At 45.1% G+C, this 15,980-nt stretch overlaps 1 protein-coding gene across 1 annotated transcript; it reads left to right on the top strand.

Moving 5' to 3' along the window:
• Nucleotides 1-13,170: 13,170 nt before the first annotated feature.
• Nucleotides 13,171-15,327, top strand: LOC124655628 (BTB/POZ and MATH domain-containing protein 3-like). The gene has a single exon (XM_047194492.1). It carries the CDS (start codon nt 13,171-13,173, stop codon nt 15,325-15,327), a length of 2,157 nt encoding a protein of 718 aa, XP_047050448.1.
• Nucleotides 15,328-15,980: the final 653 nt, after the last annotated feature.

Here is a 15,980-nt window from a genome sequence, read left to right on the forward strand (position 1 = left end):
ACGTGACAAAGAACGGGATTAGGCTGGTTTTATCCACCGGCCTGACCGTGTAACAAAAGCAACATCGATGAACGAACGTGGCGATGCCGATCCAGGAGATCGGCCCCAAGGATTTATGGAGGAACATTGCAAAAACCTTCATCGAGCAAGCAACGTGGAGGCCGATTCCAGCAATCGGCCAAAATTGTCACAGAGCCAACGTTCAATGAGCTAGAAGAAGTCCACACTGGTCCTAATCAAGCCGACGTTCGCATAGAGTGCCTTGGCTAATCACAGAGCCGATTTCAGCAGTTACCTGGCAGAATCGGCTCGGGGGGCACCTAATTAGATGAGCATGTGCGATACATGTGCAGTGAAACATTGGGGGCCGATAGAAAAAGCGGCCTGTAAAAAAAAATTATCACGCAGTTTCTCGCAATGTACAGCCGATGCACGGGCATCGACTTTAGAGCTGAGGGACAAAGCCGATGCATGGCCATCGACTCTAGCACGATGACACAGGATCTACCAGTTACGTGTTCAAAACACGAGGACCTCCAGCTCGGTGTCAGAGGAATTCTGTTTTTGAACCGTTGTGCGAGCATCTGCAATATCGACTTTCCACGGAGGGAAGGTGATCGGCTCTGGCTGACTCTGCGTGGCAGTTTTCTCTGCGTGTCCGCATCACCGTCTTCACCTCGACTGAGGCTCGGGGGGCAGCTGACCTGGTGGATGCTCTGTTTTTGGAAGCCGGTTGGGTGGCCATCGGTTAGTCCTGCGTCGCGATTTTCGTCAAGGGTGGTGATCCAGCAGAACTCGAACTCATTGGTCGAAAAGATGAAAGATAGATCATGAGGGCTTGATGCGCTGACATCGGCTTATTGAGTTTTGACCAAGTTCGCGATCACCCCGTGGTCGAAGGGATGAAGGACGGATTATGAGGAACCGATGCGTTGCCATCGGCTCATTGAGAATCGGCTTAAAAGAAATCGGCAAGATCGAATTGGGGAAACTTCTTCATTAATGAACAGGATTTCTTACAAAGAAAGAGCCGATTGCTCAAGGGAGGAAGAACAAAAGAAGGGTCTGTTGACCAATCTACTACTACTAGGCCTACACTAGTAGATCCTAGTCTACGGGCCATCGCTGCCCTCGTCGTCATCTTCGGAACTCTCATCGGCACTGCTGCCGATGGGCTCCTCGTCGCTGCTCCCGTAGCCCTCTACGGGAGCTTCATCCTCCTCTTCATCATCGCTCGTCGTCGTCGTCCCACCACATGCGGAGGCGCTTCGCCGGCGGGTAGCCCTCGAGGGAGTCGTCGTCATCGTCTTCCTCTTCCTCTTCTTCGGAGGAGGGGCAGCCGTCCCAGGGGAACTGGTCATCCTCGCTTTCCGATTCCAGTTCCCCGTCGGCGAGGAACTGGAGATCTTCATCCCCGCTGGTCAAGGACTGGTCGTCCTCGGACCAGATGGAGGAGGCGTGGTCTTCCTGGTCCCATTCTTCTGGTGCGCGGATGTCCTCCGGCGTCTCGCGGGAGGAGGAAGACCCATAGGAGAGACCGGAAGAGGAAGAGGAGGAAGAGGACATGGCGGCGCAGGAGGGTTTTTTGGGTGCTAATGCGAGGAGGATGAAGAAGAAGCAAACTGTTTGGAACAGTTAAATAAAAGGGGATATGGTGGAGATTCAATGCCACAGTAGTTTCCGAGGAAGTGGTGCCCAACAGAAAAAAAAAATATCGCAGGCCACGCGGAGAAGTGGAAGGGGCAAGGCATCGTGATGAAGGATACTGCAGCAGTTCTGCTCTGCCACGACATGACCCGACGAAGAAAAAGCAGAGTGATTTTGGAATTATCAATTCCAAAATCAGGGGGGCATGTGTTATCACCAGAATTTGACCGAGTCAGAGGTGGGCCGCGATCAAGATGGGCTTGAAGATTATATACGGAAGAAATATGTGAATCGGCCTTATATGCAAAGTTTGGGCTAGTTTGCCCTTGTATCTGTAACATAGTAGATTACGTGTCGGTTAGTTAGAGTTTGCCTCGTGCACGGTTGGGATTATTCCCACGTTAGAAAGTCTACGGACTATAAATATGTATCTAGGGTTTATGAAATAAACAACAGCCAACGTTCAACACAAATCAATCTCGGCGCATCGCCAACTCCTTCGTCTCGAGGGTTTCTCCTGGTAAGCACCATGCTGCCTAGATCGCATCTTGCGATCTAGGCGGCATCGCTTATTACGTTGTTCATGCGTTGCTCGTCGTTGAAGCCTTTTTGATGGCGAGCAACATAGTTATCTTAGATGTGTTACGGTTAGCATTGTTCTTCGTATCATATGCTGTCGTAGTGCAACCCTTGTACATCTAGCCGCCCTTACACCTATCTTAGGTGTAGGGCGGCACCCCGCTTGATCTTTGTTTAGTAGATCCGATCCGTTACGGTTGCTCCTTGTTCTTCAAGGATTAGTTTAATATCTGCAATAGTTAGGCCTTACAAAGGGTTGGAGGATCCAGCGGCGTGTAGGGTGCAGTTTGCTAGCCCTAGACAGGATGTTCCGGGGATCAACCTCGTGTTGGTTTTTAGGCCCTGTCTAGGATCGGCTTACGATCACCGTACGTGAGCGCGAGGCCCAATCGTGAGTAGGATGATCCGATTATGCGGTGAAAACCCTAAATCGTCGTAGATCGCTTCAGCTTTATCTTGATCAAGCAGGACCACCATATATTCGTACACCTTGTACGAATCATGGGTGGATCGGCTCTTTCAGCCGATTCACAGGATAACTCGAGAGCCGATCGAGGCTCGTATTTAATGTTTACGTGTATGCCATGCAGGAAACTAAGCGAGGCATCATCCAACACCTTCCCGACCAGGTATAGGTCGGGTGGCACGCCCTTGCATCAGCATCGGACGTGTGCGCAGAAGGCTTTGCGGGCCGTCGCTCAGAGGGACCAGGGCCAGCCGCAGCCCTGAGTTGTTCCCGGCTCTACGGTGTTGCCCGTCGCTGCCCGCCGGTGGGTTTCTGACCGCAACAACGTCCCAAACGTATCTATAATTTCTTATGTTCCATGCTACTTTTATGATGATACTCACATGTTTTATACACATTATATGTCATATTTATGCATTTTCCGGCACTAACCTATTGACGAGATGCCGAAGAGCCGGTTGTTGTTTTCTGCTGTTTTTGGTTTCAGAAATCCTAGTAAGGAAATATTCTCGGAATTGGACGAAATCAACGCCCAGGGTCCTATTTTTGCACGAAGCTTCCAGAAGACCGGAGGACTTACGAAGTGGGGCCACGAGGTGGCCAGACACTAGGGCGGCGCGGCCCAGATGCTGGCCGCGCGGCCCTAGCGTGTGGGCCCCTCGTGTGGCCCCCTGACCTGCCCTTCCGCCTACATATAGTCTTCGTCGCGAAACCCCCAGTACGGAGAGCCACGATACGGAAAACCTTCCAGAGACGCCGCCGCCGCCAATGCCATCTCGGGGGATTCAGGAGATCACCTCCGGCACCCTGCCGGAGAGGGGAATCATCTCCCGGAGGTCTCTTCATCGCCATGATCGCCTCCGGATCGATGCGTGAGTAGTTCACCCCTGGACTATGGGTCCATAGCAGTAGCTAGATGGTCGTCTTCTCCCCATTGTGCTATCATGTTAGATATTGTGAGCTGCCTATCATGATCAAGATCATCTATTTGTAATCCTTCATGTTGTGTTTGTTGGGATCCGATGAATATTGAATACTATGTCAAGTTGATTATCAATCTATCATATATGTTATTTATGTACTTGCATGCTCTCCGTTTCTAGTAGAGGCTCTGGCCAAGTTGATATTTGTAACTCCAAGAGGGAGTATTTATGCTCGATAGTGGGTTCATGCCTCCATTAAATGCGGGACGATGTGACAGAAAGTTCTAAGGTTGTGGATGTGCTGTTGCCACTAGGGATAAAACATCGATGCTTTGTCTAAGGATATTTGTGTTGATTACATTACGCACCATACTTAATGCGATTGTTTGTTGTTTACAACTTAATAATGGAGGGGGTGCGGATGATAACCTGAAGGTGGACTTTTTAGGCATAGATGCATGCTGGATAGCGGTCTATGTACTTTGTCGTAATGCCCTGATTAAATCTCATAGTACTCATCATGATATATGTATGTGCATTGTTATGACTTCTTTATTTGTCAATTGCCCAACTGTAATTTGTTCACCCAACATCTGCTATCTTATGGGAGAGACACCGCTAGTGAACTGTGGACCCCGGTCCTATTCTTTACATCTGAAATACAAACTGCTGCAATTGTTCTTTACTGTTCTTCGCAAACAACCAACATCATCCACACTATACATCTAATCCTTTGTTTACAGCAAGCCGGCGAGATTTACAACCTCGCTTGTTACGTTAGGGCAAAGTTCCGTGATTGTGTTGTGCGAGGTTCCACGTTGGCGCCGGAATCCCTGGTGTTGCGCCGCACTACACTCCTCCGCCATCAACCTTCAACGTGCTTCTTGACTCCTACTGGTTCGATAAACCTTGGTTTCTTGCGAGGAAACTTGCTGCTTGTACGCATCACACCTTCCACTTGGGGTTTCCAATGGGCGTGTGCTTTACGCGTCATCAAGCTAAATTTCTGGCGCCGTTGCCGGGGAGATCAAGACACGCTGCAAGGGGAGTCTCCACTTCCAATCTCTTTACTTTATTTTTGTCTTGCTTTATTTTATTTACTACTTTGTTTGCTGCACTTAAACAAAACACAAAAAAATTAGTTGCTAGTTTTACTTTATTTACTGTCTTGTTCTCTATATCAAAAACACAAAAAAATTAGTTACTTGTATTTACTTTATTTAGTTTGCTTTATTTACTACTACTAAAAATGAGTAATCCGGAAGTTGAAGTTCGTTCGTTTAAGCAACAAGGTGGAGAAAGTTTTAAAGATGCTTGGTATAGAATTAGTGATGCTCATCATAGGTGCATTAAGAAACACTCCACTATTATACTACTTAGGAACTTTTATGTTGGTATCTCTAGCTAGAATAGGTATGTTCTTGATACTCTTGCGGGAGGTAATTTCCTAGGCACTCCTGCTTTAGAAGCTAGTTGCATTATTGAGAGTCTAGTTGCAATACCACCTGTTAATGAAGCTAAAATTGAAATCTCTTTTGAAGATGTCATGAAAAAGTTGGAAGCCATAGAAAAAGATCTTCCAAGTATTGAGACTAAATTGGGAATATTACTTAATAGCAGCGATAAACTTGATAAATCTCTAGGTGGAATTAATGAGAGAATTGCTGTTTTAGAAACTTGTGCTACTCTTGATAATCGAACCCATAGGATTAGTGAACTTGAAGAAGCTATGGGAACCTTGGGTTCAACTTTTTCTTCTCTTAAGTTTAAGGAGAAAGCTTATGTGGGTAAGGAGCAAAAGTTTATGTATGTCTCTAAAGTGCCTAAACCAAATAAATATTATTATAGGCCTAAAATTTACAAAGCCCTTAGTACCACTACGGATGGGGGAGCCTATGATGTTGATGCTTCGTCTCTTGATGTTACTTGATACACACTTTCTGCGCCTAGCTGAAAGGCGTTAAAAAAAAGCGCTTATGGGAGACAACCCATTATTTTACTTCTGCACTTTATTTTATATTTGAGTCTTGGAAGTTGTTTAATACTGTAGCAACCTATCCTTATCTTTATTTTATTGCATTGTTGTGTCAAGCAAAGTCTTTGATAGTAAAGCCAATACTAGATTTGGATTGCTGCGCAGGAACAGATTTCTTGCTGTCACGAATTTGGGCAGTAGTCCCTGTAGAAAAATCAAAAAAATCTGCCAATTTACGTGCGTGATCCTCAAATATGTACGCAACTTTCATTCAATTTGGGCATTTTCATCTGAGGAAGTCTGGTTCCACTTTAAAATTCGTCTTTACGAACTGTTCTGTTTTGACAGATTCTGCCTTTTATTTCGCATTGCCTGTTTTGCTATGTTAGATGGATTTCTTTGTTCCATTAACTTTCAGTAGCTTTTTGCAATGTCCAGAAGTGTTAAGAATGATTATGTCACCTCTGAATATATGAATTATGCACTGACCCTCTAATGAGTTTGTTTCGAGTTTGGTGTGGAGGAAGTTTTCAAGGGTCAAGAGAGGGGGATGATACAATAAGATCAAGAAGAGTGAAAAGTCAAAGCTTGGGGATGCCCCCGTGGTTCATCCCTGCATATTTTAAGAAGACTCAAGCGTCTAAGCTTGGGGATGCCCAAGGCATCCCTTCTTCATCGACAACTTATCGAGGTTCCTCTAGTGAAACTATATTTTTATTCTGTCACATCTTATGTGCTTTACTTGGAGCGTCTGTTTGTTTTTATTTTTGTTTTTGTTTGAATAAATCGGATCCTAGCATTCTTTGTTTGGGAGAGAGACACGCTCCGCTGTTTCGTATGAACACATATGTTCTTAACTTTATCTTTAATGTTCATTGCGAAATTTGAACTACTTCATTCATTGTTATATGGTTGGAAACGGAAATGCCGCAGTACGCTGGCGCAACAGCTAGGTCCGCTTCGGAGATTCGGCCGGACTTCGATACGGGTTCAACTTGGTTAGGTGGCTTCCTGGACATTGTTGTCGTGATGGAGAGTGCGAGTCGTGATATCCACCTGTCGCAAGTGGGTTGATCGTGCGTGTGGACACATTTGGGAACCCCTGCAGGGTTACATCTTATCGATAAGCCGTGTTCGCAATTATGGACGACTTGGAGCTGTATGACTCGACCATAGACAACTTACACATGTTGTTCATTAATAATAACTTGCGTAGTAAGTTAGCACAACTTCAATAATAAATGGTTAAAACTTGGCAACTGTGTGAGTGCCCTTGTAAGTACTTCCTTTCGAGAGGGGAATACATCGGCTGTGTTATGTTTGCAGAGTATAGAACTATTAGTTATGCGCTCTCTCACCTTCTTTGTTTAGACGAATGTTGTAAAGTGTCTCTATAGGTTTTTAGTGCTTGCGCGCTGCCGCTTAACCCCACCATATTGCCTATGACGTTCCTCTTGCGTCCTCTAAGTCTCATGCGTGCCTCAAGTACAAAGGACGACTGGTTGACGAATGCTTATACATCTTGAAGTCTTGCTAAGTACGAACCCGTACTTATTGCTGCTTCTTTGGGACATAACCGGGAAGGTATGAAGATATGTTCGATGAAGACGATGTTAGCAAGGTTACCCTTCCGGCTTGGCCTGGGCAGGGTTATGGACGCCATTGGTTATCTTCAGGACTCTTTGTCCAATTTGTATCTTCTCCGTACTCGGTCGTATTTGATATTCTGTATGATTTGGATCTTATGTTGTATATTTATATCTTGACTCGTTGGAGTCGTTGTTGTAATATATTTGTTTCTTGTGGGCTCTATTTTAATCCTATTGTAATGTTACCGCTCGTGTTAATTCCTCCTGCATCACGTGTGTGGTCTGTTGCGCAAGTCGTGTCGGAGGGCGTCTCTGTATCGATATTGTGCGGATTTCGGCGGATTCGCTGGGATCCTCATGGTACCGGTTTCGGGGCGTCACATGACCTAACCCCGATGATTTATGATTAGTGAGTTGGAATGATTGGTTTAGGATGGGTTGCACTTTTCGAGTGATTCCACAAACAAGGTTCTTATTAGAGTTTTGTTATCTTTAGAAGCATAAACAAGTGGTAGAATGCATAATAACAAGCATACACACCAAGGGATAGTAGTTGTACAATAAGTAAAGAGCAGTTGTCAATTTTAAGTCCTATAGTGCATGGTTGATGATTACTTGTTATATACTTCAAAAGAATAACTTTTGAAGAACATGTTAATTAGGAAATAATAGGTATTTTAAGTAGAAACTATTTGCTTCTATGGTTTACCATGGGTCTCAATTGAGTTTCCTAATTAAGTATTATATGGATCACACTAAGGTGGGATTGAGTTCCTAGTCATGTAATGGTTACATGGTTTGGGTTAAGCAAGGGCATACTAAGCAATTGATTATAATTGGTTGCTACCATGGTTGTTTATATCTTACTAGTGATAGCTGGCTATGGTCTATAGGTCCTATTAGACAGGGTTGTTGACTACTCTTTATCTACTTCAAAAGAATAAATTTTGAAGAACATAATTCTTAAGTAATAAGAAGTATTTCAATTAAGGATTAGGGTTTCTAGGGTTTGCTGTTGGATTCACTAAGTAAGGTTAGTTGCTTCTTTAATAGGATGGTTCTTAAATAATTAATACTAGTAGGGTTTAGTTGGGTATGGTTATGTGACGCAAAATATTGGATATGGTTGGAGTTCATCACAATGGGGTGATACTAAATATCGATAATTAAGGGTGATGGCCTTGGTATTAGGAACTATGTTTACACTTAGGTGGTCCTACTTTTAGGTTGAATTGATATGCATACATGGAATACCAATTCATTAGTAATAAGGTTTCTATATTTCATGTGAACCAAGATATGTATTGGGTTGCTAGCTATGGATCTATAAGTGAGAAGAAAGTAACATGATCACATTTTATAACCTACCAGATGAATGAGGACGTCGAGGCGCTCCTCCTGAGCTCAACGGCGGGCTGCGGGGTGGTCGGAATCGATGTGGCGGTGTGGTTGCTGACGGGTTAGGGTTTCGGGATAGCGGCGAGAAGAAGAAAATCCAGGTTCTAGGGTTCCTCCCATGTATTTATACGGCCACCGGCAGTCGTCGACGGTCACGCGGTCCACAATGGCGTCGGGACGTGGCTCAATTCATCGCCGTGTCCCTCTCCCGTGCGTGCAAGCGAAGCTGAGACGAAGACGATGACGATGACCTCGTCTTCGGTCTTATGCCAAGCGAAACGTTACGCTGGCCCGCGATGGGCTGTGCTAGGCTGGTGTTGATGGGCTGCTGGTGGGCTGCTCGGCCAGGTGAGGTTTCTCTCCTTTTTCTTTTATCTCTGTTTTCCTTTTTTGTTTTCCATTTTGTTAATTCAAACTTTGTTGGAATTAAATCTTGTTTTGTAAAACTTTATTGTTTGAAATCTGATGTAACTCATCCAAGACAATTTAAAGATTATTGTTGTGTATTATAAATTTTAATATGGTTACTGAAACATTGGTTTATTAATTACTATTTGGATTTGAATTAAGTATCCATATGGGCATGAATTTGAATATCATCTTGGAAATATTCAAATTATTTTCCAAATGATAGTTTTCTTATTTAGTGATATGTAGGATTTTATTTGGTATTACTTTGTAAGAAACAAGTTGCCAAGTAATATTTATTTGTGGATTTCTATTAAGAAGGTGACTTAATGGCATGATTTCTTGTGCCTAAATCTTTCTAAGGATTTGATCTATTATTTGAGAATGTGGTCATTTGCATATGATTTTATGTGAGCACTTATTTATTAAGGTCTTGTAAGGTTTATTATAACCCTATTTCAAGGTTAGCACTAATATTATATTTTTAACAAAACCTTGAGATACTTATAGTGAATAATACTCTTATCATGGTTTGGTTTTGATCTATGAGGATAAGTGGTTGATAACCACTCATGGGATTAATTATAGGATTTTGCACTAGGTGCCTCTTATGTTCAATAATTGAAGCATAAGATTTAACTAGTGAGCAATTATGGGTTCTAGTTATATTCACCTAATGGCAAATGGTTTGAATCTCAATTATGGCCTAGGTATTAATTGTGATCACCCTAGTGACACACAAACAATAATTGGGGTATGGTTTAGGGTTTTACTTGTGATCATCAAGTAATTCAAAAGTTAGTTGGAAATATGGGTATAGGTTCTATATGGAATTTTACACCATATTACTTTGGCTAGAGTTGCTCTTACTCATCACTCATAGGGTGATTCAATCCAAGATCATTTAGATTGATATAGGGACTGAACTATACAAGGTTTGTTATTATTCCGTTGTTTCTCCAATTAATATATTGGAAATGGTTTTAGGGTTGCTAGTGGTTCCCCTATGATTTTATGTGAGAGATTATATCTGCTTAACCAACTAAGGTTTAATTGGTAATTATATATATCCAAAGCATAGTCATGATTAGACATGATCAACTTGTTCTTAATGTCTACTACCTCAAGTTCTTAGGGTTTATGATCATTACCCAATGGTGATGATCATGGTATGGGCTTCCTATAATATCACTAGAAGATATGGTTATATCAATTACCCCTCTCACTCCACAAGGACTAGGATTATAATCTAGGGTTCTACTCAATAAATGATGATGTGATTATCTAAATATGTGGTCTTCCTAAGAATTCTACCTTGCTATCCTCTATAGCTTGTTCTTCAGAAATTCTGATAAACCTGCATCTTGTGGCATGCCTCCACCTCCTAGCTGCTTCATCTTGGTCCTAACTATTTTATGGAGTGGCTCAATGTTTTGGTTTTCTTGCATCATGTGCAATATGATGAAATGGATGAGGTGTGAGGCTCCCTTTTATAGGCTTGAGCAAGCTCTAGTATCATGACACATAGGTGGGTGACTCTTATTTTGATTTGGTGAGTAAGGTGCTTGGTTGTCATGCTCTCATCCATAGCAATCCTTTAAGCATGAGGTGGCATAGCTTAGGATTCAAGCTATATAGATATTTTCATCATATGTGGCATGGTATTATCCTCTCATGTGATTTGTTTTTGGATAGCCAACTGGCTTTTGTTACTAAATATCTTGTGAATGATTTTATGCTTGTGGGTGAGTCACTATATCATATGTGATTGTATTTATATTATAATTGGGATCAATATGTCAAGAATAAGAATTATACCCCAATTTTGAATGATGATGTTTGATTTCACCAAGGCATGATCATATGAGCTTCAAAATACTCATAGTTAATTTTATTCAAATAGTTTGAAATATAATTCGTAATGTAAATGAATTTAGTTTTGTGATATTTCATATATTTAATAAGTTATGATTTAAATAAGAGTATGTGCTTTTATGCATTTTAGACCCTGCGTTTTACCATATTTGGTAATTAGTTTAGAATTGAACTAGGTTTAACACAAAGGTAATTTGTTAACTTTTAAGTGTTAATAACTTAGAGTTTGATTCTTATCTATCTGATGATTATAGGCCTCTCCCATCTCTAGGGTTTAATGATAATCTTGTGTTGGTTTTAGTTCAAGAGTTTAGTTCAAGAAATACCATGAGGTTAATGGTAGGGATATTTATTTAGGAAAAAGGATGTGGAAAAGATAAGTAAGGAATGATTTCCTGATTCATTCTTATGATTCTATTTGGTGGTTAATCTATATCCATATATGGTTGCACGGAATACCATATTATGATCTTTTATAAGATCAAGTGGTTGATCCTTGATTAATGTGTTGTTGAGTTGGTTTTAGTTCCATTTAATCTAACACATTGTTCAATTCATCTCTACCCCAAAACCAGGTTTTAGAAAAGGTCGCATTGAGGTTTATAGCGCTTGACTTGATGAGCTACTTCAATTTCATCATGTCAAGTGAAACTTCAGTTACTGCGACATGTTTTATTTGAAAGCGCGAAATTTCCCTGGATTTTCTATGCATGAATGCAATGCACACATCTGTTTCCTCTATTTTTGTAACCCCAAATCCTGGGATGTTACACGGTTGCTCGGAGACGGCACTGGATGGCGAGGCGAGGCGGCGGCTCACTTTCAGTGAGGAAACCCTACGCGAGCGACTACGTGGGCGTTGAGAGAGAGAGGCGGAAAAAAACATTTCTCTCCCCCGTGCGATGGGAATTTTGATATCGTTACTTTCCGTGGGATCCGACGGTGATTTTGGATTGGGGAGATTTAGATGGCTTCAATGACGACCATTAAACGCGTTGAGATTTTGGATTGGGGGAGATTTGGATGGCTTGGATGGTTTCAATGATGACCAACAAACGCGTTGAGTGTCAAACGACCAACTCTAATTTAATAGTAAAGATAACCTTGTGAAACTCTACTGACACGGTTGTAAGAAATGTGTTTTCTGTCACGAAGAGGAGACAATCAAACACCTTTTTCTTTAATTGTCGGGTTGCTAGGTCTATATGGTCAATCATTCAGATATGTTCTACCTTATACCCACCTTGTAGCATTTCAAATATTTTTGGCAATTGGCTTAATGGGGTCGATAATAGGTATAAAACGCTTATCAGAGTGGGCGCGATTGCGGTTGTATGGTCGCTTTGGCTGTGTAGAAATGACAAGGTTTTTAATGATAAAAAATATTCTCTCATGCATGTCATTTACCGGTCTATAGATTTGTTCCGTTCATGGTCGCCGCTTCAACGCTTGGAGGATCGAGACCTCTTTAGGGAGGTGTCTACACGGTTGGAGAATACGGCAAAGAAGTTTATTTCCCAACATGGGTGGCTACATAGTCGTCGGATTGTAGCCAACACTGTTTAATTTAGTCGGTTCTTTTTTACTACTTTCTGATTGTGGTTCTTCTGGATACTCGAACGCTATGTGCATATTAGTTATGCAGAGACTAGGTGTAATGCTTAAAACTTTTGAGTAATAAAGCGCCCTTTATCGAAAAATAGGCCGAACATTCATAGAGAAGGTAGCTAGAAAGTTTGAATATGGACCGGATGTACGGTTTGGACAAAAAATCTTAAAGGTCTCAAAACAACGGTGAATTTATGTTTAGGAAAACGGTTTTGCTAGTTCTCAGTTAACTGAGATTTTCTTAAGTCTAAGTCATTTACAAAAAAAGTGCTTTGAGTTGCACTTTTCTGTTAAAAAAGTGCAATTGCACTTTTCTGCCAGAAATGTGTAACTGGACCGAGTTGCACTTTTCTTCTAACTGCAGTTGCACTTTTCTGAATTGACTGAGACTTAAGAAAATCTCACTCAACTGAACATAGACACACCCTTAGAAAAATCTATTTTTCCCCGGCACGTTCTTGAGCAAACACCGAGTACAACTTGGAAAAATCTTTCTGTCAAACACGGCACACAGATAGAAGCCGGCGGAGCTAAGAATTCCTTTGTTTTGTCGGTCGTGCCTCCGTCCAGGACTATGCGTCCAGGACTATGCAGGTTCATGCATATACCCGAGTTCTCTTCGAGCACGGTCGGCCGGATGCACGTACTCTTATACACGATGATCAATCGAGCGAGAGCAAATCAGCCTAGAGGAATCGGGCCATGGCCATGGCGGTGCAGAAAACGTCGTCGACACACAGGACGGTGGTCTTCCGGGGCGCGCACAAGCTCGACATCCTCGGATACACCACGCGGCGGAGGCTTGGCAGCGCCGACAACACCGTCAGGTCCTGGAGCTTCGACGCCGGCGGCTTTCTCTGGACCCTCGTTTGCCGCTTCCATGAAAAGCTGGCACGAGTAAAAGGTGTGACCCTGGTGTCCGTCTCCCTCGAGCTGTCCCGCAACGAGACCGACGAGGTTGTCGTCGCCACGGCCAGCGTCCGGATCGACGACCCCAGCGGCACCGGCCGGTGGCCCGCCGCCGAGTGGCACAGCGAGGAGCCCAACGTCTTCCCGGCCCGGTCCAGCACCGCCGTCGCCTGGGAGCTCGCTGTCCCCGACGCGTTCCGTGAGCACGAAGAACGCTACGTCGACGAGGACGCCGACCGCCTCACCGTCCACTGCACCGTCGATGTCCACCGGGAAGAGTCCGTCGAGGGGCCCACCAGCAGGAGCTGCCTCGTCTCCATGCCGCCACGGCCGAGCCTCAGCAAGGACATCCACAGGCTCCGGGAGAAGATGTGGTGGCCGGACGTCACGTTCCTCGTGGAAGAGGCCAAGATCCGGGCCCACAAGATCGTGCTCGCCATGCGGTCGCCGGTCTTCGCAGCCGAGTTTCGTGGAGACATGAAGGAGAAGACCATGCGGTGCATAAGGGTTGTCGACATGACCGCCATGACCTTTAGGGCTATGCTGTACTTCATCTACACCGACGAGTTGCCCAAACCCAAGGACAAGGCCTGCCCCTTAGCCATGGCGCGAGACCTGCTCGTGGCCGCGGATCTGTATGACCTTGAGAGGCTGAGGCTCATGTGCGAGAACATACTATCCCAGAGCATCGCAATCGACAATATCATGGAAACGTTGATGCTAGTGCACAACAGGCATAGATGCCACCACCTAGAGGCCTCATGCGTCGAGTACTTGGCGTCCGACCCCGATGTGTATGATGCCGTGGAGGCAAGCGAGGAGTACAAGGAACTTGACATGACATGCCCCTCTTATATAAACGAGATCACCAGGAAAGTAGCCAAACGAGCTGTGGCCCGCAACAGATCTCCATCCTCCTCCAGCAATAGAGAGACGATGAGCACGTCCCGCTACAACCCGTCGGCAGTGATGATCGGCACGCACGAGTTCAGGATCGAAAGCTTGAGCGCCTTAAGAAAGACACACAATGTTCTTGGACAGTCCGTCATGACCAAGTTCCAAGTGGGGGGTCGCGAGTGGATGATGACGGTGTACCCATCAGGGGAGCGGGAGGAGTACAAGGAGTATATTGGCCTCTTCGTCGGGCCATCGATTGATGATGATACCAGTCTTAAAGCGTCGGTGACTATCAAGCTCGTCGACCCAAGTGGCAAGCCGTCTTATTTGTGTAAGTTAACACAAATCTACGCCGGTAGGAAATGTGATAAGCATGGCTGGCCAGGGATAATCACCGTGGCATCTGCCAATTCACAATATGTGGGACATGACGGTTCTTTCACCATACAGTGCCGAGTGGAGGTAACCACGGAGGCCTGCACTAGCAATACCGTCGTCGTAGCCCCGACGTCCGTGGTCGTGCCACCTTCAAACATGGCGTGGCATCTCGAGCAGCTGCTGGCGAGCAAGGAGGGCTGGGACGTCAAGTTCCTGGTGGAGGACAGTGAGATCCACGCGCATGGTCTCGTGATCGCTACACGGTCACCCGCGCTACATGACTTGGTCGAATCGGCAACCGGCACGGACCATGTCAGGGTCGACGAGATGAAATCCTTAATTTTCAAAGCCTTGCTCCACTTCATCTACACCGACGAGCTGCCTCGCATCGATGATGTCCTAGTAGTCCCTTCTAATGCAAGGGACTCTTCCATGACGGTGGTCGAAGAGATGCTCGGCGCCGCTTGCCGGTTCCGCCTAGAGAGGATGAGGCGGTTGTGTGAGAACCTGCTGGCCGAGAACATGGCGGCAGGGAACGCTCTCGCCACGCTATACCTGGCGGGGCGCCACGGCTGCACCGAGCTGGAAACCTACTGCATCGACTACATTGCCCAGCCACACGTGGTCAAGAACGTGATGAAAACTCTTAGCTCCTTCTGCAGGGTCTCGAGGTGAAATTAACAAATATTGATCGATGTAATATATGTAAATATATTTTTCATTTGTTAATCTACTTTCTGGAGTTAAAGAAATTTGGCAAGTTGTAACTTGTAGCAAGCCCGCCCTGGTGCCTCCAGCGAGCGAGCTAGCATGTGTGGCAGGTGGCACCCAGGCGGCACCACCTGTAGCCCTCCTCGGTTCACATCTTCCTGTATAAAATTGGGCTGAAAAGCCAAACATCTAGTAAGCTTCATCTTGGATCCAGAGAGACTAGCTAGTTATGCCATGGCAGACCACCGTGACCACGGCCAGGAGCGGCACGTCGGAGGCCCGTCGTCGCTCGCAGTGGCCTCGCTCCTCGCGCTCGCAGGCGGGTTCCTCGTCCTATCCTTCACGGCGCTGGCCGTCTCCATCACAGGGCTCGCCGTGGCAGCGCCGCTGCTCCTGCTCTGCAGCCCGGTGCTAGTCCCAGCAGCGCTGCTGGTGGCTTTGGAAGGAATAGGTATGGCGGCGTCAGGAGCACTCGCCCTCGGGGCAGTCGCGCTGCTGTCACTCCTGTGGAGCGCGGCAAGGAAGGCAGCAGCGACCCCGCCGGACTACGTGGAGGAGGGAAAGCAGCGGGTGGCAGAGTTGGCTGGAGAGAAGAGGTCCCACGTCGACGCCGGCCA

This window comes from Lolium rigidum, chromosome 5, assembly GCF_022539505.1.
Source record: "Lolium rigidum isolate FL_2022 chromosome 5, APGP_CSIRO_Lrig_0.1, whole genome shotgun sequence".
NCBI classification, from domain to species: Eukaryota; Viridiplantae; Streptophyta; class Magnoliopsida; order Poales; family Poaceae; genus Lolium; species Lolium rigidum.